We start from the raw sequence: 22,270 nt of genomic DNA, 5'->3' as shown, positions 1-22,270 counted from the left end.
CGTGGAGATGGAGAAACTGAGGGCTTGCTGTGCTCATCCCCAAGGAAGCCACAACCTTGGAAAAGGAGCAAGGAGAAGAGCAAGGGTGCTGCTGTGCACAGGAGGCTGAGGACGTGGGCTGGAGCCCATGTGCCAAGGCTGGACAGCAGGAGCCACAGAGGATTTCCCTGCACACTGTGCCCTCACCTGCACATGCAGCATCCTGCTGAGAGGCGAGCACCCTCGGACCTGCTCCAAGCCCCATCACACCCAGCCCCACGCTGAAGGTGCCTTCTCAGTTGCCAGCTCTCATTAGTAATGTAGTGAGAATAGAGCTGCATGTCTCTCTGTATCTAATTGCAGTAGGGAGAGATCACTGCTGCTCTGAAACAACTATTTGTGCTGTCCCCGCATTGCTTTCAGGGCCCCTTGCCTGCCAGTGACAGGTGGAGCAGTTAGCGAACACCCAGGCAAGGCAGCGACACAGCTGATGCTTATTTGGATAAAGCAACGTGCTGCTAGCCTAAAGGTGACCACATGCCAATCCATCTTCTTCACTTGATGGAATTAAATGCACAAAGCCCTGTGTATTACACAGAGATCAATAAAACCACGGTGCCAAGAAGAAATACGTTACCATTTGCCACACACAAAACAGACTCCATCCAAGTAAACCTTCAGACCCTCAGCTTCTAGTATCATTTGAGCCTGTCAGGTTTTAATCTTCACAGATAATGACAAATCCCCCAATAAAGTATCTATCAGTCACCACCAGCAGCCCGAACACGTCAGGCTTAGAGTTAATGGCACAAGCCAGGTCTCTGCTGGCAGCGGGGGCTCTGTGCTGCTGCACCCCACATCCCCACGGGACACCTCCATCCCGGGGGCCACCAGGGCTCAGCCAGACCCTGCTGCCCCTTTCTGACCTTCACTGTGACTGCAGAGCCTGGTGTGCCCACAACCTTGTAGGACTGCTCTCAGAGCTGCCAGGGAGGAGATGCTAATTTGGGCTTTTATAAGCCCTGCTCTGCTCCGCCCGGCCGGCTGCAAACAGCCACCTTAATGAGCTACAGCCATCCACCTGCTGCTGCTGCACATCAAGGTGCTTTTATCCCATCCATAATCCTCGGTAAATATTTAGAAGCAGGGAGGGGAACTAACAAGAAACTCCAGTGAGCTCCCTGCCAGAAGGAGCTGCTGGCTGGCGTGGCCATCCAAGGCTCTGAATGCACTTGGCTGTTTTTTTGCCCGTGCTCTGTGCCAGCCCAGCCTCTGCTAATAAGTAATTAGGAGATAATTAACATTTGTAGCATACAGTGGGAAACATCTGGGCCTGATAATGTATGAGGTACCTTCGAGGGTGATTAATGGGGTCTGAAGAAAGGAGAGCAGTGGGCGGCCCAGCAGAGCACCTTGCTGGAGGGGACAGGCGGGGACAGCCCAGGGGATGCTCCAACCGGTGGCCGTGGTGATGCCACCTCTCCAAAATCACCAGTGGGAGCACGGGGCTATCCTCTTGGGAAGAGCATTTCCCAGCTGGGAGCTGGTGCTCAGGAGCCATCCAGACTCAGAGGAAAAACAGAGGGCACTTCGCAGAGCTAGAATTTATTTCAGATGGCTCCTACTTAATTAAGTATTTCATTTGCATAACCTTACACAGTTAGTCACTTCTGTCATAATGAAATTCAGCCATGTGCAAACAGTTAGAAAAAATAACATACATAACTCAAACTTATGTTTGTTGTAAAAATGGTTTTACACGATGCGGTTAAATAGGCCTGACGTATAGCCCAGAACCGTCTTTCCTCCCCATTTAAATAGAGAAATAAATCTCCACATCGATTTTTAAGGAAATTATTTCAAATTTTCTGGGCTTCATTGGTTTATCTTTGGCAGAATTCTGTTTCTATCTGATTTCCCCACCGCAAAGGTCTGAAGAGAAGGGTGAACTATGGGGCTTCCAACAATAACTTACAAATTTATTTCCTTGTAAATTATGAAAAGGCCAAACCAACGGCATGTCAAGGGGTCCTTAAGGCCTAATGTAACCTTATTAAGCCCTTCTCTTGGACTTAAAGGTTACCTGTGTTCAATCTCAGCCTCTTCTGCCTTTTAAGCAGCAGCATACGTGTCGAATAATGAAGAGAAGAACCCAAAAAGTGCACGCGCGCATATATGTATTTTTAGAGCGGCTTTGACCTTCTGCAGCTTGCCGCTTCCCCCGATGTGACACCAGGAGGAATATCCTCAGTGACACCGTTCAGGTGCTTGAAAGGGGCCGCGAGCAGGCACTGTGGGTCCGCCTGGGCTCTGCCTGTCCAGGCTGCACGCGGGTACTTCTCACGGCTCGAGAGGAGTGATTTAAAATGTCTATAAATACCCAGGAAGGTAAATGCATTAACCTTATCTTGATTCTGGAGTGTAATTACATAAAGTCTGGCTCCCAAGTAAATTAGTACATTAATAACTATTTTGTTCCTGTAATTACTATCATCTCTTAGATCTTACAGCTATTTGCTAGCTCGGGCGCGTGCACTCGCAAGGGCACTGCTGCTGCCACAACACGACACCGCGTGCCATGCTCCAGGGGCACGGCGTGGGCCACGTGGCTTCGCTCAATGCACAGACACCCAGGAAACCCATTTTCAGTCCGTGAAGATGATTCATAGCTTAAATAAAGGCACTACATATGACTAAACCTGATTCTCCTCGAGAGAAAGTCCCCACCTGAAGATAAGCCCTCCTGCTTGCAGAGCTCCTTGGAGCCGGCACGGATCGGCTCGGACTTGTGGGAATAACTTAACTGAAAGCCTGTTCCAGACATATGTGTACAAAGGAAATAAAAAGCGAGTGATATACTGGTGCCTGGTGATACATTGAAATAACGGGCACCGGCAATGACAAGGAAACATATAGCCAGGAGAGGAGACGCTATTTTTCACAAGGTGCAGACACCGGTAACAAGGAGAGGTCCCGGGAACCCATCCAAAGCTGACCGGGGAGCGAGCTGCATTCATCACGCCGGCCTCAGCTCCCTTGCACGGACACGGCTCCTGGCACAGCCACGGACATGGGCTGAGCACAGCGTGGTGGGAGTAGAGCAGAGGTGGCCCTGGGGACAAGCAGTGACCTGGGGGACGCACACGAGGAGCAGCAGGGCTGGGTGAGGAGCCAAGGGGTGCCCCCAGCCCCTCGGGACCACCCCAGGACCGTTCCCTCCATCGGCTGGGAGGAAGCGGCGAGGAAACAGCACCCGCTTTGATCTCCATGGAAACCCGAGCCCGAGCTGCAGGGAAAGCTTTAATTTGAAGTGCTTATTTGGCTGAGACCCTGGGAATAATCAACAGGAGATTAGACGCATTAAGAACCAGCAGGGGTGGGATGTTTCTCAGAAAATGGGTGCCAAAAGAGTATCTGATACGATTAGGCTTAAAAACCTGCTACTGAAAGGCACTGCGCGGAGCAGGGCGAGCCAGTCGCAGCAAATGATTTATTTTATTAATTTAGCCCCTCTTTTCTGTAGGCAAATTATCTATGAAGAGCCTTTGATTTTCCTGAATTTGTTCGCTAATATGAAGCGAGCGGGCAGACGGCACACGCGGGCACAGTTCAGCACGGCTGCCCACTGGGGCCAGCCAAACCAAACCCCACCGCTGCCTCCAAGCTGCAGGGGTCCCATGCCCAGCACCCTGCGGAGACCCCTGGCCTCTGGCCCTCCAGCCAGCAAGACCCCTGACAACAGCTGTTCTCAATAAATAGGTCTCAGGTTTTGGGGCAAACACCGCCCTGCAGAAGAGCTGTCAGCAAATAATCCTCGGGATTGCTTATCCCACGGCAGCAGATGTAAATTTTAGCCTCTGTCCCAAAGGGAGTATAAAGCAGCAATAAAGGCAGAGGACTGCTTTTATGATCAATTCTGCTTTACAGCCTTCCTTCAGCAAAGCAAGTTTAACAGTAGGGCACGGCTGTTACAGAGAGCCTGGATGACATTGTTTCAGATGGGAAAAGGTGACTCACTGGAGATGCGAAGAGATTTCCAGCCATAAAAGAGAGGCTGTGATGCTCACCGCTGCGGCAAGGCGTGGGAGCCGCTGCTGCCCCCGGTGCCTCTGGAGACAGCGCCTGCCTTGGCCCACGTGCGGTGCCCAGCTGGAGCCACGGGGGCAAGAAACGTACCGCTCTGCCCCAAACCCAGCTCCTCTTGCACCTGCCCTGCCATGCACACGGCAGCGAGGGATGGGGACATCCTCCCAAGGGACACAGCACCAGGACCTGGCAGGGCACATCGTCCCGAGGCCGGGGGAACGGGGCAGAGATGCTCTCGGAGCAGGATTGCTCCCGGCTGGCAGCGCTTCAAGTACTGCTAGCAGCCACTCGGGCTATTTGCACAGAGCTGTGCTTTTCAGTATAACTGCAGGTCTAGGCTTTCTACGGAAGGGAAACACCTTGCTTTACAGAGAAAATAAAAAGCCTGAGAGTACAAAATACTCCGTGACATATGGAAATGCACAGTAAAAATAGCTGAGACCTGGCATAGTCTTCTGGCATCTTCCTTCCCCATTTCCCATTCTATTTGTATTTTGGAGATAAACAGAAGGCCGCAGCCTCCAAGGCTTTTATTCCAGGACTTTTCATTTAATTTAATTATTGAAGTATTTTTCCCCCAAGATAAGATCTGTGTGACATTTTATAAGCCATACCTTCTGGCACAGTCCACTCTCCTTATGCATCCACCACCAGCTGAATATATTTACAAAAGCTAATGAATAGGTCTTATTGCAGGAGGGAAAAATAACATCCCCGGGATAAGTCTTAAAAGATAAACTTGTACATTTTCACTTGAACATCTAACGAGTGAGCAAGAGGGGTAATAAGCCAGAGGAAAGGTGCAAATCAAGTATTAATCTGGGATCCAAAGGAAAACGAAACCAGCAGAACCTGGTTCTCAGGCAGTCCCGCGGATGCGTGCCAGACGGAGCCCTGCTGCTGCCGTGCCCGCTGCACAATCCTGCTCTCTGGGGGAGTGCTGGCACCCTCCGGGATAACACCCGGGGAAGGGTGCAAGGCAGCACAGATGGAAGCTCCTGCTGCCTCCCCATTGCTAATCCTTTATTCCCACTGGCTGGTGGCAATTCTTGTGGATGGACTGGGTGAGAGCAGCTCGCCCCGCTGCCGGCATGCGGACCGGCTGGGAGAGCAGTCCCTGGGCACACAGCAAGGCACCAACGCTCCTCAGTGCTTGAGAGTAAGTGGACAAGACAGATTGAAGGACATTTAAAACCAGAGAGCTCAAGCAATTTGCTTAAGGTCACTTAAGAAGCCAGTGGCAGAGCTGAGAAATTCATCAGAGCTTCCCTGCAGGCCATCCTTCGTTGCTTTATCATAAAACCCAGGGTTTACCCAAGCCTCAGCACGCAGGTCCCTGGCACACCAGCAGCACATCACCCTGTGGCCAAAGCATCACCCTGCGTTCCGTGACCGGCAGCCCGCAGCAGCCGAAGCCCCGTTCTCTAACGTGTTGTTCTGAGCTCCCTGAAATTTGGCCTGGAACCTTCCCAGGTTTATGATTAGCTAGGCTAAATTAAGATTAATCATATTTTTAAAGTGATGATTGTTAGTGCTTTGCTCATTTGTATGTCTCACCCAGTCCTACCAAATCTGCTCGGAGCATTGAGGAAGGGATGTGTTGCGATGGTGCCACGTTTGGATGTGCTCACCGAAATCCCTACCAAGAGGCCAAATCTTCTTGTCCCACTCTGTGCTGAGCCTTTGTCACCATCCACCCAAGGGCTGCTGCAGCAGTGAAAGCAGCCTGGGCAGCAGTGCACTTAATTACACGTGATAATGATCCAGATCACTTTAAAAGTTTAAGGGTATCTTCTAAAGCCGTGTAAATACTGGATGCTGTCGGCCTTCACTAGCAGGGACTCTGCTTCCCACCTCTGCACAATGAGGTGGTAGGTAAATGAACACAGAGCATCGGTTCTTCATCAAGTGTCAAGAGGGGACGGAGAGAAGGGAAATGATTTAAAAGCAGCCATCAGCCTGTAAATACTACCAATTCCTCACGATGCAGCTGTGAATAATTATTAAAATTAATCTGCATTTATGTGTTGTTCTGCCTACCAAGATGCGTGCCACGTGCACAGGGCAAGCCCAGGACCTCGCCGCCTGGCCCGGTACGACGTGGGGGCAGCCCCAGCCAGTGCACAGGGCTGGGAACAGACCCCAGACCCTCTGGAAGGGAGATGTGACATCTCATGTCACACAATGCCAAAACCAGGCAGAAGGAGATGTGTTTCTGTGCTGCTGACAGCTCAGGGCAGCAGACTGAGGGCTGTCCCCACCCAGGGACCACATCCACACCTCGGCACCACTGCTACAACATTTCGTACCGGAGCTAACGGGAGGCTTCCCACACCCCTGCTGAACAGGACCTGGTCAGGGAGCGAGGACGTGCCTGGAAAAAGCCGTACTCCAATTCATCTAGGATGGATGGATTGGAGTACCACGGCAGGCAGTTCTGGGGCTTTCCATCTCTGCTGCCAGTCCTCCTTTCTCCTGGAGATGCTAATAAAATGCGTTTCCTACAGCCATTGTTTCATTTATAGAACCTTCAGCCTGGTTTTGATTGAGTGCACTTAATATAGTTGCTCTTGTTGTATAAAGGATTTTGAGCCCGGTATTTGACAGCCTTGATCTTAAAGAAATCCATTAAGAGTAGTTTTATCTCCAGGTTTTGTAACCATTAAATCAGTTTTTTATCAAGTTGCTGTTATGCTTTCAGGAAGATGTGTGGGAGAAATGGGGAATAAACCTTCCGAATTCAGATGTTGGGACTGCTTCCCCATATTTGAGTTAAATGTTAATAACCGAAAAGGGATTTTTCTCTGCAGAAGAACATTTTACACCTCACTTTAGAGAAGTAGAGGGCACAAACTTCTAGGCGACAAGAGTGAATCGCAATTGACCTAATAAATATTCCTGAGCTTATTCCTTCTGGAGAAAGAGAGCCATGAATCACATCCCCCAGCTTCAGACACCAAGGATCAACTGGTCCTGGGTACCACATCCTCAGGGACTGAGGGTCCATGTCCTGTCAGAAGCACCTTTCTTTCCCCTTCTCAAACAGGAAAATCAATGATTCTTGCAGATAAACTTCGGAGAAGCCAGGCAGAAAAGGTCCAGGGCCTCCCTGTCGCAAGGGTGCTTTCCCTGCACCTCGACCCCGGAGCTGCTTCCCCCGAGAGCTCAGCTTCTGCTCGCTTCGCCCTGCAGGTGCCCCGCAGGGAAACCCAGTTCCCTTCAGCTCTGCAGCCATCCTGGCATGGCCCTTTTTGGATTAAACCATTTTTCTTTTTAGGAGTTTAGCTGCGGCTCTCCATGCAGGGAAGTGAATTGGGCCACATCTGATGTCGCTTCCCCTTTGCCTGCTCCCTTGCTGAGCACCCCGACTCGGAGCTGGAAGCAATGCTGACCGTGCCCATCATGCTCTGTCACTGCAGGAATAATTTGGTCGTCTTTAAGCTAATATATAATTACTGCCAGCAAATATTTCTTCTCCAGGAAGCCCAAGGACTCCCTGGAGTAAACCTGTACAGTTTTCCAGAAACTGTCTCTCTAACAAGGGGAGAAGCATTCGAAGTTTTCTCAGGGAAGGCTGCCAGTGCTGCGAGGCACCGCTGGCTCGGTGCCGGCGTGGCTCGGGGGGAGCAAAAGCACAGCAGGGCTGGAGGCCAGCGGTCCCGCAGATCACAGGGAAGCATTGAGATAATCTTTGTGAACAACAGCCAGAGGCTCCCAGGAGCTTTCCTCACTTTCTCGCGTGCTTAATCTCTCTGAGGTCTGAGCGGGGCCGGGCGCTGTGTGGGTGCTGCACCCTGTGGCCACCCCAGCTGCCCGGCGACCCCAGTGCCAGGTGAGCTGATTTATTGCCTGCCTGCCAAAGACAAAACCGAATAAATTCGTCTCAGGTGAATTAAAGCGTTTCACTTGGATTTTGACCTTTTAAAGAAAATGAATAATGCATTTGAAAATAAAAACTCATTTCAGACTTGAAAATCACAACACTTCCAGATGGAAATGCCAGGGCAACACATTATAACACCTAATTTCTCTGATTCCTGATGTGGAAAATCTGTTCAGAGCAGCACCTTTCCTTTGGCAGGGCGGGCGGAGGGGCCTGGCCGGGCCCCAGCTGCAGCAGCCCCGGGGATGCTCCTCGAGGGGCACCTGGGCTCCGGAGCTCTGTGGCTGTGCAACTGCCGTGGCATCCCACATTTTTGAGAGTTGCTCTTGCAGATTTCTCTCCAAGTCTTAAAGTTCTTGCACTATTCCCTTAAATACTGATGCCAGCAGCTCACCACCTGCTGATTTCCAGGGACAGCTTCTGCCATCCACTGTGCTGTGGCAGGAGCATCACTGCCATAGAAGAGACACCAAGGGCTGTGGGTGCATGCACCGAGTTGCTTGGACAGCCCAGACTTCTCTGCATCCCTCTTCCAGCCCTGCCAGGCTTCTCGGGGCATTGGCAGGGGTTTATGGAGCTGGTGAAGTGGCGTTTCTGCACAGCGTGCCATCAGCACGCCGGTCATCCCAGGGCTTTGGCAGCCCTGCCGGCTGCACTCAGCACCCGGAGCAGAGACCGTATCGCAATAAATTCATCATGTCACTGTCCCTCCATGTGTCATCGATTAATTGATAATGAAATTATGTCTCGGGATGTCATCGCCTGCAGTGCTCCGTGAAGCGTGCTGCGCAGCAGCCGGTGACACCACAACAGCACCCGAAGCGACGCAGGTGCCGCTGCGCTTTGTGCCTCTCCCCTCTGCCCCCCCACAAGAACCCGGCCACAAATCTGGCAAATGCACCTCCCTGCCAGGAGCAGCACATCGGAGGGGTGCTGGCAGCAGAGGGGAGGATGAGGGCACAGGCAGAGGAAGGCTCCCCCATGCCCTCCCCACCTGCCTGGCACACAGGACCCAGGGACCCCCCCGGCCGCCCCCACGCTTCCCGCGGCTGCAGGCGACGTGAGCGGCTGCCCTACACCCGGAGAAAGCTTGTTAGCAGATTGGAGGACGTTTGCTTGATGTTGCAGTGCCATTTTCAAACAAGTCTATCATCTTTCAATTTGGCAGAGAAGCTAAATACCCATTTTAACTAATAAAGATACCCAGTAATGTCTTATTACAACACTGGCAAGCTCCCAGCAAATATTACGGTGATCTTTTGTTCAATTCGGGTTTTCTCAAGCAGTCTCCAGTTCAGCCCCATAAAGGGGAAAATAATGCATTTTTTTTTAAAGTTTGGGCTGGGGCAGAACCAGCCCAGAGCCGGGGCTCTCGCTGCCTGTTTCCAGCCTGAGGGGTGCTCGGATGCCCCCCACCACCCACCCACCCTCTCCACAGCCCCCCGCTGCGGGCAGCGCTCAGCCTCTTCCCAGCCTCCTCCTCCTGCAGGATATCTGCAGGGAACAGGGCCCTTCTTCATGCAAACATCACCTGTAACACTCCTGGGAAGGTGCTAAAAGCTTTCTCATGGGAAGTTTCTGCTCAGCTTTGGTTTTTAATGGTATATCTGATTTTTTCCCTTTATTTTCCCCCAAGACCAAGCGTGCAGCTCCCGCTGTTTCAAGCCCAGCACTCTCCTTTCCCCACTGCAGCGTGGCAAACAGCTCAGTGCCTCTCAGGGCCTGCAGGGTGACCCAGCAGGGGACAGAGATGGGCTGAGTAAAAGGGCGATTAGGTGTCCTTATGGTCAAAGGATCTTAGAACTTGGCGTGATGTGTAGCGCCAAGGGAATTAATATTATGGGATGGCTGCCTGACACAGCCTGCCCTACGTGTGCTCCTCCAGTAATTAAGGATTTTTTGGAAGTGATGCACTTAATGACTTGGGAGCTTTTGGACAAGGTAATTAGCAGCAGGGCTGGACGCTTGAAAGCTGCGTGGGGGACTCTGGTGCCGCAGCCTCAGCTCCCCACATTGGAGACCAGTGGGGAGAGGGCTCCAGCTGACTCACGGTTTTTTGAGCAATTTCTTGACTTTCATAACTTCCACCCCAACGACTTGAAACTTAATTTAAACCTATTGATCGGAGACGGCAGAGCCCCTCACCCAGCCAAACCACACTGTTACCTTGCAGGAGCAGTCATGGTGCCGAGCACAGGGCACGCCGGAGCTGATTCTCTCCTCACTCCAGAGCAGGAGCAATCAGGAGCAATTTCACTAAAACCCTCTGCGCCGGGCTGAAGGGTGAAAACAGGGCCAGGAAATGCCAGGAGACTTTCTTGGTGAAATGCAGATGAGCTGGGCTGGGAGTGAGCAGCCTCCAGGAGCAGCAACCCCGACCCACTGCCGAGCACGTCCCCAGCACCCTGGGGCCGCCCGCACCCACCTGAGGCCAAGAGCAGCTCCCTAGGGCAGCTTGATTGGAGAGCCCAGATGCCTTCAGCTGCCTTGGCAGAGAAAATGCTGTTTTTATCTTCTAACCTGATGGGAGGTAATCACACCACTCCTGGCTCCTTATCTTAAAAGCCAGAGCTCCTTGGTGCTTTTCCTGCCAACACCTGGAGCGTTCCCTGCTTGCACCTGAGCAGCACGAGCCTGGCACAGGCTCATGCTGCCCTTGTGGCCGTGCTGCTGCAGCTTCCCCCAGAGCCCGGGATGTGAAGGGAGCTGCGGTGAGCACCACAGGCAGCGTTCAGCAGCCCTGCTCCTGCGAACACATTGCGCACGTGGCACGTTGAACAAAAACACACCGAGCATGGGCTGCGCATCCATGCTCTAGAGGATGTGGGGAGGGAAATTCCTCCACTGCACTTGAGAGAGGCAATCCAAGGTCACTGCCTCGCTGCTAGTCCACACAGTGATTAATTACAGCTCACAGGAGCGCTAGGCACAAGCGAGATTTTTATTTTTAACATGGTGTGGGTGGCACAGGTCAGGGAGAGGTGCCCAGTGGAACACTCAATGCTACCGGAATGGGAACGAGTGCAGCCCCAGCACCAGGAGCCAGCTGGGTGCAAGCAGAGATTTTTCTTGTTGGTGTGCCAGAGGCCAACATTTTGGGTTCCAAAGATAGTCCCTGATGGATTATTTGCTCTGGGTGATAAGTAAAGTTCAAGCATCTCAGCAGTGTGGTGCAGCTAAGTCCCATCTAGGTAAGCAAGTGAATTTTGATGAGTTTTCCATCAAACTTTCTCAGGAATGGCAAACCGCCTGCAAAAGATGAGGGAAGGGGAATGTTGTGTAGGATTGTCCTCTTTATTCTGCCTTTTATTGGACTTCAGATAGTTCCTTCTTTTCTGCACTTTTTTTCCAGATCTTGGTGGCCACAAGAAATGCAGAGAGGCAGAAACATGAGCCGCATGTAAATAATTAACAGCGCCTTTCCACACTTGAAGAGATGCTGCTGATGAAAAAAAAATGGAATTAGATCTAAACGTGACATTGCCTGCATACAATCATCTGAATGGGATTTCTGGCAGCCCCGCTCCTACACCACAGAGACATTTGAAGGGTTCGGGCCGCCACGAGCTGCTGTTGATGCATCACCAGCACGTCACCGCAGCGCTGCTGCCACCCCCGTCCTCAGAAGCGGCCTCGCAGCAAGAAGAAACCTCACACCAGCGGCTGTCCCTGCAAGCTCTCTTCTCCCACTGAAGCCGCTCTCTTCCCCATGTTTCCCAGACATTTCAGTATTTTATGGGAAGGGTTTGCCCAGCGCCTTCCTGTCCTGTACTGGATGCTTCAGTGTTTTCTAAGCACCCAGCCAGGACGCAGCCACACAGGGAGAGCATAAGCAGAATCAAAATGAGACATGCGAAGCCTTCAAAGGCTGGATTAAGCACCTGGCAGAGATTCAGAGAGTTCCTTCTTTCACCTCTAGTCAATTCGGCAACCTTTCCGTGACCCCTATAAAATTAGCTCAATTAAAGAGCCACTCCGGAGCCTCCAATTTACATTCCTCAAGAAGCGTCAGCGCTGTGCGAGGACTGGCTGCAACAAAGCACCGAGGGAGCAGCAGGAAGAGGCAGCGGTTGACAAGGTTCCTCTGAGCATCTTGTCCCCTGCACGGTACGTGGAAAGGCCTCGCAAAGCCTCAGCCCGTTAGCATTTTGATTCACCACTGGTCCCACCACACGCCCTGACTGGGAGCAGGGAGGGCAGCAGCCTGCTGAGCCAAGCATGCCATGAGACCCATTTAATAGATGCTGCAGTGCCAAAACGCCGAGGCACGGGTGCATGAGGTCTTTTTCTGGAGATGCTCCTCACCCAACTGAGCCTGCCCAGGTCCCAGCAGCTGAGACAAAGGCAGTGATGCTCGGGTCCCCCGGTGAGCTCCTGCATGCCCTGGAGAGGGCACAGCGGTCACAGGAGTGAGGACCGAGGAAGCATTTCCCAATCGTTCCTTCCCTGCGTGTCTCAGTGATGAGATGCGAGCCGAGATTTTTAGGGTGAATTAATTATGTCATTACTGAAATCCAATTTTCTCCCTGACATGAATGAAATAGGAAGAGAATAACAAGTTGCATGTTAAGCACACGGTGATATGAGTTTATTGTCATTAACGGGGACAACTTCATTAGCAAGCACGAACAAAAGCAGCACAATCGTTCCTCCCCTGCCATTGCCCCAGAGAGCACAGGCGCCCGCAGCGGGTGCTGAGCACTCCTCCTCCTCCTCCTGCAGCCTCAGCCGAGGCTCTCGGCCTCCTCAGGGCCCGAGGGAGGGTCTCTGTGGCACCAGCCCTGGGACTGCCCCACTTTGATGCCCTGAAATGAAACCTGCCAGGCAGTTGGGCCCAGGTTTAAGTTCAGAGAAAGTGCATTGCTTAATTAAAGCTAATGTAGTGAGAGCAAACTGATAGGCAGCAACAGCAGGGTACATTAAAGTCCTGCAAAGATTTATGATGCTTCACTTGCCCTAAGAAATGCATCCTGGGCTGGAAAGGGGAGCTTGGTTTTCATCTGCATCCCCTTACTGGGCGTGCAGGGCAGCAGGAAACCCCAAAGAAACCCCAAAGCTCTGCAAGGCATCCTGGATCTGGGCTGGGAAAAAAAAAAAAAAAAAGAAAAAAAGAAAAAAAGCTATCTGAGGGCTTCCATCTCATCGCTATTAAGGGGATGCTCTGACAGTGCCAAATTACCTCCAGACAACCCAAAGCCTTTACAGTTACTGCAGGGAAGCAGTCAGGGTGAGGGAACCACCGCCGCACGTACTGACTTGCACCACAGCACCCCACCAGGGGGGCACCACGCCTGGGGTCACCGCCTGCCCCTCTCAGCCCCTTCCCTTTCCTTCCTGCTCCTTTTCTACCCCGCGTGCACCCCGTTACTTCCCCAGGGGGCCCAGACCCTCGCTTTGCGGGGCAGAGCTGGAACCACGCCAGCCCCGCTGCTCTCCCCGCTCACCTTTAAGCCGTGCTGCTAAAGATAGAAGGGAGTGTAAATAATTCAGTAATCTCATTACCGCTCCGTCATCTGCACCAAAGCCATCAGCATTAATCCAGGCTGGACGGGAGGCAGCGCGGGCCGGGCTCGTCACCGCGGGCACGCCGCTCTGCGCAGCGGCTCCCGACGTACCCGCCTGCCCCTAACGAGGGATGATTTCTCGCTCTGTGGGCAAGTGGGCTCCTTGAACAGTCAGAGGGACGGCTACCAGCGTGCTGCCCGGCCTCTGGGAAAACACCCTGCTCGGATTAATACCTGCCCATCAGCTCGGGATAAATTAGCACCCTGGCTAAAAGGCTGCGTAAAAGCAGCGAGATGCGGCGTGCCCAGCAGCACGTGAGCCAGACGGACGGATGGACAGACAGACAGACAGACGGCTGTGCAGCCCTGCCCACACCTCTGGTCCTAACGCTGCCCCTGGGATCTTAATGACATCTGCCAGCGAGAGCTGCAGAGCGCGGCGCCCGCTCGCAGTCCATCACCGTGTGACTGCTGAGCCGCCAGTTTAGCTCAAATCCCTGCGTCGGCACTCGCCTTCCTCCCAGCAAATAATTCACTCACCGCTATAAACGTGCGGTGCTTAATGCACCTACGGAGCTTCCCTGTCTGCAGCAGCCAAGGATAAAGCACCGACTCATTCATAATCCTTAAGAAATATTATTATATGAAAGCGTAATGAAAATTATTCACCTAATCTACTTTAATAACCCAACTTAGGGGCCTCTCTGTACTGTAGACAGTGTAATAATGTTTAAAATATTAGCTGTCATTTCCGATCAGTCCTAGGGAGGCAGAGTAACTCAGCACATGACTTAATTGGGGCTACCAATTCATCAGCCTCGTACCCCGTAAGGACGGCCACACGGCTGCCACGTGCACATAAATCTCTCCGGGTCAGCGGGCACCCGTGAGGCTCCTGCCAGCCACCAGCAGCCAGGACACGAAGGGAGGACGTTGGTAGCTGGCCATGAACAGCTGGTGAAAATGCAACAGGCAAAGCCTTCATCAAACAGGGATTTAAGCTGCAACGTGAGCCTGCCCTGCAGCAAACACATGCTTATCCAGAATTTGCAGACGGGGCAGGTGTGCCAGATACTGAAAACCTCCCGGATAACTGCCAGGAAAGTAAATAGCAAAATACTGTATCACTGATCCTTCGCTAGAAATCACAAGACACCCAAAAATGAACTCAAAAGCCAGTCAGCTATCCTGCGGGGTTTTTGTTTGGGATTTCACAGGCTGTCTTCTATGGCTGTGCTGGAACACGAGCGGGTCCCAGCCCAAGCCCCCGTACCACTCCAGTTTCGTGCTCGAGTACCTTCTGCTCCCAGCAGCATGATCTAACTGAAGTATTCAACAACCACGTCACATCTGGCTGAGGAAATTTATTTCTGCAAAATGAGCAAGGTACTGAGATGTTTATGGTGGAAGATCACAGGGCAGCAGCCTGGAGGCCCCAGCCACCCCCACTTGAGACCTCTCCCTTCTCCCTTGCTCATCTGCCTTTGTTCTCGCCTCTTTTTTCTTCCACAGAGTGACTATAATGAATCTTCTCAGTAAAACTTGCTGTGGATTTCCAATAGTTATATGTCAAGGCCAAACACAAGTCAGTGCTGTAAAAAGGGGCCAATAAATTAAAATCCTGCCAGACTCACAATCAGCAGGATGCGTTTCAGCCATTTCCTTCTAATCCATTAACGAAAATGGAGTGATCAGAAAATTAGGTAGTGCTGGATGTTTTCTGAGTACTAATGACTATGACTTAACAGAAATAAATGCAGTATAAACTAGTGAGGAATAGTGGGAGCTTTTAAGTACCTAGCAAACAAGATTAAAACATATTGGGAGAGAGCCATCATTCCTCAGCCCGAGCTGTGCCGGCGCATGTGTTATTTTCCCATAATTGCCAGGACTCACACGTCTGGGTACAGCGTGCTCCTGCAGCAGGGAGCCCTCGGCTGCCCCTCAGCCCCTCTCACCCCGCTGCTGAAGGCTCAGCCCTGACCCAGGCGTGCTGCAGGGGCTGGCACCAGCACTGTGGGGGCAGCGGGGGGCAGACAGGGGATCCTGAGCCCTCCCCGAGGTGCAGCCAGCGGTGCAAGGCAAGCCCGGTGCTCGCATCAGCAGCTACTGGACAGGGACTGGAAGGGTTTCAACCTCCAGCAGAAGGAAATGCCACAACACTGTCAGGTCTGTGCAGCAAGTTTAATTGATCTAGAACCAGTAAAAAGTATTTAAAACTCTAGAAAATCATTTGTACAAAGTTCAGTGCACAGTAAAAAATACTTTAAAAATATTCTGCACTCAAATATGCAAACTTTAAGTTAAAAAAAATATCAAACACCTGAAATATATAATGCTTAATGAAAATAAAGACATTCTTCTGCAGTTGTGAAACGCAGTAGCAAAAACATTCATCCCCCCCTTTTGAGGAGGGCAGCCAGGACTACCACCGGCGCTCACCATAAGGCAAGTGAGACCTCACGGCTCACCCGTGGGGAGGTGAGAACCAGGAGTGTGGGATCCTCGCCTGAACAGGGCTGGGCTCACCGAGGAGTCCAGCACACGGCCCATTTGCAGACAATGCAGCTGGGGAGGATCCAGAACCGGAGGAGGCACGGATGAGACAGATCAGTGCGGCAGATGCCATGGAAGTTGCTGCAGTAGCGCCCTGCCCGGCCTCACTGGTACACAACCTTCACACAGAAGGTTTCCTCGTTCTTGTCTTCGTGGTCGTTGATGTGGATCAGGATCTCCTCCTCACCTGTGCTCTGGCTCGGGGCGAACCGCAAGCCGATGGTGTACACCTCCCCGCCAGCAACCTGCAGGACAGCACGGGGGAGAAGGGAGGGAGGGCAGCCTGAGCACTGCCTCCTCGATGTGCCCATCCCCACCACGTCAGCAGAACCACACAAACACCACGCAGCCAGCCCCAGCCCTCAGGGCTGGCCCAAGCAGGCCCCCTCCCCTGTGCCCCTTCCTCTGCGTCCTCCACCAGCGAGCCCTGCGGCTGCCCCGGCACAGGAGGGGACATTTTCCAGGGGTTTCACAGGAGGGGACGCAGCAGGTGGGTACCTCAAACGAGTCCTCCTTGAACTGCAGCAGGTCGGGGCGGCTGGTGCCCAGGAAGTACACCCTCCGCGTGGGGTAGGGGTTGGTGTAGGTGATGCGCTTGTTGGAGCCCTTCCCGCCGCCCGCGGGGAGCGTTATCTCAAACGCCTGCAGGAGCACACAACAGGACACGCAGAGGGGTCAGCACCACGAACCACAAGAGAAGATCCAAGCAGGATCTCAGGAGCAGAACACAAAGAATGACTTCTCCTGATTTTGGTTCTTGGAGCATGAAACAAAGCAGGACGTAGGCACGGGGTCCTGGAACACTTTGCCAGGCTCCCACAGGAGCTACCCAGCACCCAGGCCAGGCTGCTTTGTTCATGGAGGGACAGAGCTGGGGCTGCCCAGCCTAGGTGGGCACAGCAGGGCCACAGCCAGCATCACCCTGCTCCAAGGACGTCTGCAGCGGCACCTGGACAGAGCTGCCAACACAGGGACCCCGGCGGGACACACTGCCCTGCGTCCTCTCTTCCTCTCCCCTTCTCCATGTAACATTTGATCTCCACCATCAGGAAGAAATGGAACAAGCTCCGAGTGAAAGCATCCTCTTCGAGTTGCAGTTTGCATCACCACATGTGCCGAAATAATTATGAGACTGAGTGACAAAGGGCCAGGGGAGCAGCTGCAACTGGCCAACTAATTCTCCAACTAATTAATTTATTTCCACAGGGATAGCCAGTGTTAATACTGATAACATGACAGAGCACAGGGAGAGGGGCTGGCACTCATCAGGGGCAGCACAGCATCAGTTTAAATGCTGATCTTAACTTCCCCCAGTACAGAGTGTTCCAGGAAAACATTTTTTAAATGAACACATTAACTAGGAAATCTAATTTTCTATCTTTGAGCAAAGTCCTAAGCCAGCACAGTGCTAATAGAAAGCAGCATGCTGTAACTTTAATTTCACAACTGGGTATACTTCAGAGTTGACATTCCTCAGCATGGAATTACCTTCAAAACAGTCTGACAGATATTTTATGATGGTCTTCAGTGAGATTATTCAAGCACTGGAGGGCTAAACGTGTGCTCCAGTGCCTTAGTGAAATGGGGAGATAGAAATAGTAACAGGAAGAATGGGTAGAGTTCATACAGAAAAGGAAATCCTCTTCATCACAGTCACTCCTCTGGCTCTACCAGAGGTCAGTGCTTCTTGCCTGGGTTCAGAAATACCACGTTCTTGCAATTCTGGCAGGTAAAGACAAGTGCTCCAGAGTTACTCTGCAATACTGCTTTAGGAGTAACTCAGAAGACAGTTAATCTCTAATCTGTCAGTAATTCTTAAAGAAAAAATGGCTTTATGATCCTTGCCCATGACAGATCAAAATAATGGAAGTGTCTGCAAGAAGACCAAGCACTCATCCAGAGATCAATAACAGCACAGGACTGCTTCCCAGCACCTGGCATACGCCCTTTCTTACACAAGGAGGAAGAAAACAGAGGCCAGGCTGACAAGTACCAAAAAAAATAGTTGTAAATAAAGTAAGAAGGTACAGACAGCCCCAGATGACTGGCAGGATGGAGACCTCCAGTCCAGCTGGGCTCATTGCAATAGTTGCCATACCTTAGAAATGAGAGGCTGCCTGCAGGAGACGCAGACCAGCCAGGAGGACACCAGCTGGTGGTACTCCACATCCACCAGGTTGAGGTAGATGAACCTGCTGCCAGCCCTCCGAGGCCTCACGCCGACATACAGGTCCAGGACGCCGTTCGGGGGCAGAACAAACACTCCTTCGGGATCCACCTGCACAAAACAAACACCAGCAGCAGCAGAGTTCAGTGGCCAAGCATCTGTTTGGGCTGGCAGCGGCCCTCTGTCTGTCACTCACAAGAGGAATGATCAGAAGGTCCCACCAGCACCTCAGACCTCAGGTTCAGAATGCTCTGTGTCATAAAAAATAAAATAGAGGTTGCCCTAGATGAGAGGAGATGGCATCAGGGCTGCTTTGCTCACAGCTATCTCCAGCATCCTTGGAAACCCCCTGGCTGAGAGGTAGCAGAGGAATAAATTAAGACAAACTTGGATGCAGATCATCACAGGAACATTTTAGAAAAACAGGCTGTCATCCCTTGGCAAGCAACAACTGGGAGCAGATCTGCACCTCCCTAACATCCAGTTGGGAATACAAATTAGATCTGATTACACTTTTAAAAAGCGCACCTCTGACACAAATGTTTAATCCCACCTACACTAATAAACTGGGACTGGCTGCGTTACAGTCTCTGTGCCAACACCAACCTGCACTTCTCTCATTCAGATGGGTGTTAAGTGATTGTTCCAGCAGCTGGACCTTCTCTCACCCTCACGGCTTGCTTTGGGATGTTGCTGCAGGACCAAACGTGCTGCCGTCAGCATGGCCAGCAGGCAGTGCCAGCATGACACGGGGCACAGGCAGTCCCCGACCTCAGGGATTGTTTTTCCTGCATGTTACGTACCAGGACGTTTCTGATGCATTCCTCCCTTTGAAAGGGAGGAAGTGAAAGCCTGCCAAGGGTCCTGGGGTTATACTCATCCTTTTATAGCCAGTCTTTGTAAAAATCCTACCACTGCTTAAAAAACTTTTCTGCGAGAGCTATCCATACAGTATGCATTAGCAAACTGCCTGGCTTGCTCAGAGGGAAGGACAGGCTGTGCTCATTGCTGGAGCTTCCTGCCTGAGACAGCAAAAAGACTGACATATTAAAGCAAGTGACACTTCTTAGGCTAGTAGCAGATTTCTAAATCATGAAAGAAGAAAAGAAATGCTTATGGTGAATAAACTCCCTCCCAGCTCTACAGGGTCATTCCTTTTTTCAGACTTCAGGAGTCGAGATAGTTTCTTTTGTTTATGGGACAGTAATGGAGTTTTTGTTCCTTTTATTATTCACATTTTCAATTATAACTAAATGAATTCTAAAGAAATTATTAGTCTTCAGATAGTCTCAATTAATGCAGATAATTTGCCCTCTGGGGCTTTGTACCAATGATCCTACACATGACGGCTTTAATCAAAAGGTAATTATCACCAATACTCTCTGGCAGGAAATTGTTCATATTTCTAAACGGGATGCATCTCATTTCCGAGAGGTTATTTCACCGGGACTCTCAGCCAAGTCCACACAGCCCCTCAGAGCCGTGCGGGATTTCACAGCCCCTCAGCCCCGACAAGAAGCCTTGCCCCCACGGCACGGCGCCCAGGGCAGCAGCCGGGTTACCTTCAGCTCGTGGGGATGCGAGGAGAACGCCTTCACCTTGCGGAGTGCCCGTGTGCCACGCAGAGGCAGGGCGAGGCGGGCGAGCTGCCCGGCGGTGCAGCTGACATCCAGGCGCTGCAGGGAGTGCAGGTAGAACTGCCAGATGCGCAGCGGTGTGGCCAGCCAGGCGTCCCTGCAGCGACGACACCGGACCAGGGCTCAGAGGTGGGGGCAACAAAACAATGGGACTGAACACAAAAGGGTTCTGCAAGGACAAGCGTCATTACCCCCAGGCCAGCACCCAACGCTGGGCAAGCGTCTTCAGAAGAATTTTGGTCTTAACCCGTTCCTAAAGCTAGTGCAACGCTAATGTTTAATGCGGAGATAATGAATTAGCTCGCACACAAGTGGTCTAGCCATGGGAGACAGCTTGTTTAGAGAAAAAGATTAAAACCATAAACAGCAAACAAGTATTTCGGGATGCCTCCTGCCCAGCTGTCGGCTGGTCAGGGGAGCAAGTTGGGCCTGGGAACCAGTGGGCAGGAAAAACTCTGCACAAACACCCCTCCTGCTCTGCCAAGTGCTCTGGGTTTCCTTCTGCCTTTTTGGGTTTATACTTACGTATAAATAGCAACAAAGAATTTTTTGATCTGCGGGCTTGGTCCTCCAGCTACTTTTAAGAAGACGTCCTGTGGTTCCCCGGGACCCTGCATGCAGAAATCAGAGCATCGTTAGAATAGTTAACCTGGAGATCAAACCAGCTAATGAGGACTCCAGGGTTTCCTTTCCATTAATGGAAAAAAAAAAAAAAAACACTACCAACCCACTTACAAAAGCAGATGCTTTCAGGATCTAGTTAAAACCTATGTTATTAAGTTATTATCCAGCTTGGTTGAGCTCTTCCAGTATTTTTAATTACAAAAGAGGATACAAATGACTATTGCATTCCAGGTCTGCACCTGTAATCAAATTTTGGCAAATTTTCCCCAAGTTTTCTAACAAGCCATAATCCAATTACTACACAAACATATCCCTGCACCAGCAATTAGCAACTACCCTCCATTACCATCTGCATTTATACGCGCACATTTATTTTTTCATTTCTACCTCAACCAACAGAAAAGAAAGCCCTGCAAACTTCAAACCTTTGCTAGAAACTGCAAAAACAAAAGCAGCGCTTGGGAGAAACAGTGTGAGTTCTGGGTCAAGAACTTCTAGGGCTTGAGCCAAAGAATAATGAAGGAAGGAAGAGGAAAACATGGCCCAACGCTGGACAGCAGCTTCGCTGCCCACACACAGACACGCTGCTAGTGCACCTTGTGTCTGCCAGCAGGCGTGGATGCTCCCAGGTAAAGGGGAAAATGTCTAGCTAGCACCTTGACAGAAGGCTGCTTTTCACCAGCGTTTTGAATTGTTTAGTATTTCCTCAAAAGGACAAGCTAGTACAGGCTGCTGCATGATGTGATAAGGTACAACATTAGGCTTCAGCTGCAAAAACAATGCAGCTCATTTTAATTGGGAATAAAGGGCAATTCCAGCTTAATCACTGCCAGTATTTCATTACTATAGACTGATAAATCGAAACGCTGCCATGGGTGCAAGGCATTTCTCTGCTGATTAAAACAACAAACCACGGCAGAAGGATACAGAAGACAAACTGATGTCTAAGTGTAACTCGTACCATATTTTTGGTTTCACAAATTATGTTAGGGTCACTGCAGCGAACATACATCTCCGGCTCCCCACCCGGCATCCCTGCCGGAGCTCCTGCGAAGGACAAAGACACAGATGAAACAATATTTAGCATTTTCTCTGTTTATGTTTTACTCTATCACGCAGCTGTAAACTAGAATCCCTTATGTTAGGCTACCAGAGAACTACCGGGTCGCGCTGGTTCAACAAAGCATAAATCAACAGAAGCAGATGGATAAAAACCAAGCAGGGGAGCCCAAGGCCACAAAACAAAATCACAAAAGGCCTTGAAGACATAAGGAAGCAGAGAAGCTGTCTCTGATGGTGGAAATCTACTCTTGGATGCCACCCGCACTTCCAGGAAGGCCTCCTGATAACACAGCCCTCCATATTAATGACTGCTCACTAATTGGGTTAATTCCCTTCTCCCACAAAGGCTCCAAGCCCGGTTCCCCCAGCAGGACAGGCGTCACCTGGCAGCGTGTGCCAGGGCGGCAGCCGGATGGTCTTCTTCAGGAAGGTGAGCTCGGGGTGGTAGAACCTGAAGGTCTGATCCACCACGTGGGGACGGGGTTCCACCTTCACCCGCAGCAGCGCGATGGGCTTCCCCCCGCTGACACGGAAAGCGACCTGCCGAGGGAGAAGCAGCTCAGCAGCAGGCAAGGAAACACCTCCGAGGGCTCAGCACCAAACCTCCGCAGCTCCCCACACCCCAAACTTCCCCTGCTTCCCACCTGGATGTGCTTCGTCTGCAGGGCCCCAGGCTGCCAGGAGGTGGTGGCTGCATCGTCCCCGGAGCTCAACCCCGCCGGCCCCTGCAGGACACAGGGCAGTTTGGATGAAGCCCCACTACACGTAACCA

General features: G+C 51.5%; 1 protein-coding gene across 2 annotated transcripts in view; it reads right to left on the bottom strand.

Moving 5' to 3' along the window:
- Window positions 1–15,778: 15,778 nt before the first annotated feature.
- Window positions 15,779–22,270, bottom strand: part of NPHP4 (nephrocystin 4) — a 31,583-nt gene continuing 25,091 nt past the window's right edge. For both annotated transcript variants that reach the window (XM_084300048.1, XM_084300049.1), the window contains 8 exons: window positions 22,143–22,223; window positions 21,882–22,038; window positions 21,398–21,483; window positions 20,338–20,423; window positions 19,738–19,909; window positions 18,107–18,286; window positions 16,507–16,650; window positions 15,779–16,253 (listed from right to left, as the gene is read on the bottom strand). In XM_084300048.1, coding sequence (XP_084156174.1) covers window positions 16,113–16,253; window positions 16,507–16,650; window positions 18,107–18,286; window positions 19,738–19,909; window positions 20,338–20,423; window positions 21,398–21,483; window positions 21,882–22,038; window positions 22,143–22,223 — 1,047 coding nt within the window. In that variant the 3' untranslated portion in view covers window positions 15,779–16,112. The remainder of the gene's footprint in view (window positions 16,254–16,506; window positions 16,651–18,106; window positions 18,287–19,737; window positions 19,910–20,337; window positions 20,424–21,397; window positions 21,484–21,881; window positions 22,039–22,142; window positions 22,224–22,270) is intronic.

This window comes from Netta rufina, assembly GCF_964035555.1.
Source record: "Netta rufina genome assembly, chromosome: 22".
In the NCBI taxonomy this organism is placed as follows: Eukaryota; Metazoa; Chordata; class Aves; order Anseriformes; family Anatidae; genus Netta; species Netta rufina.
This window is presented reverse-complemented; position numbering and strand designations above follow the sequence as displayed.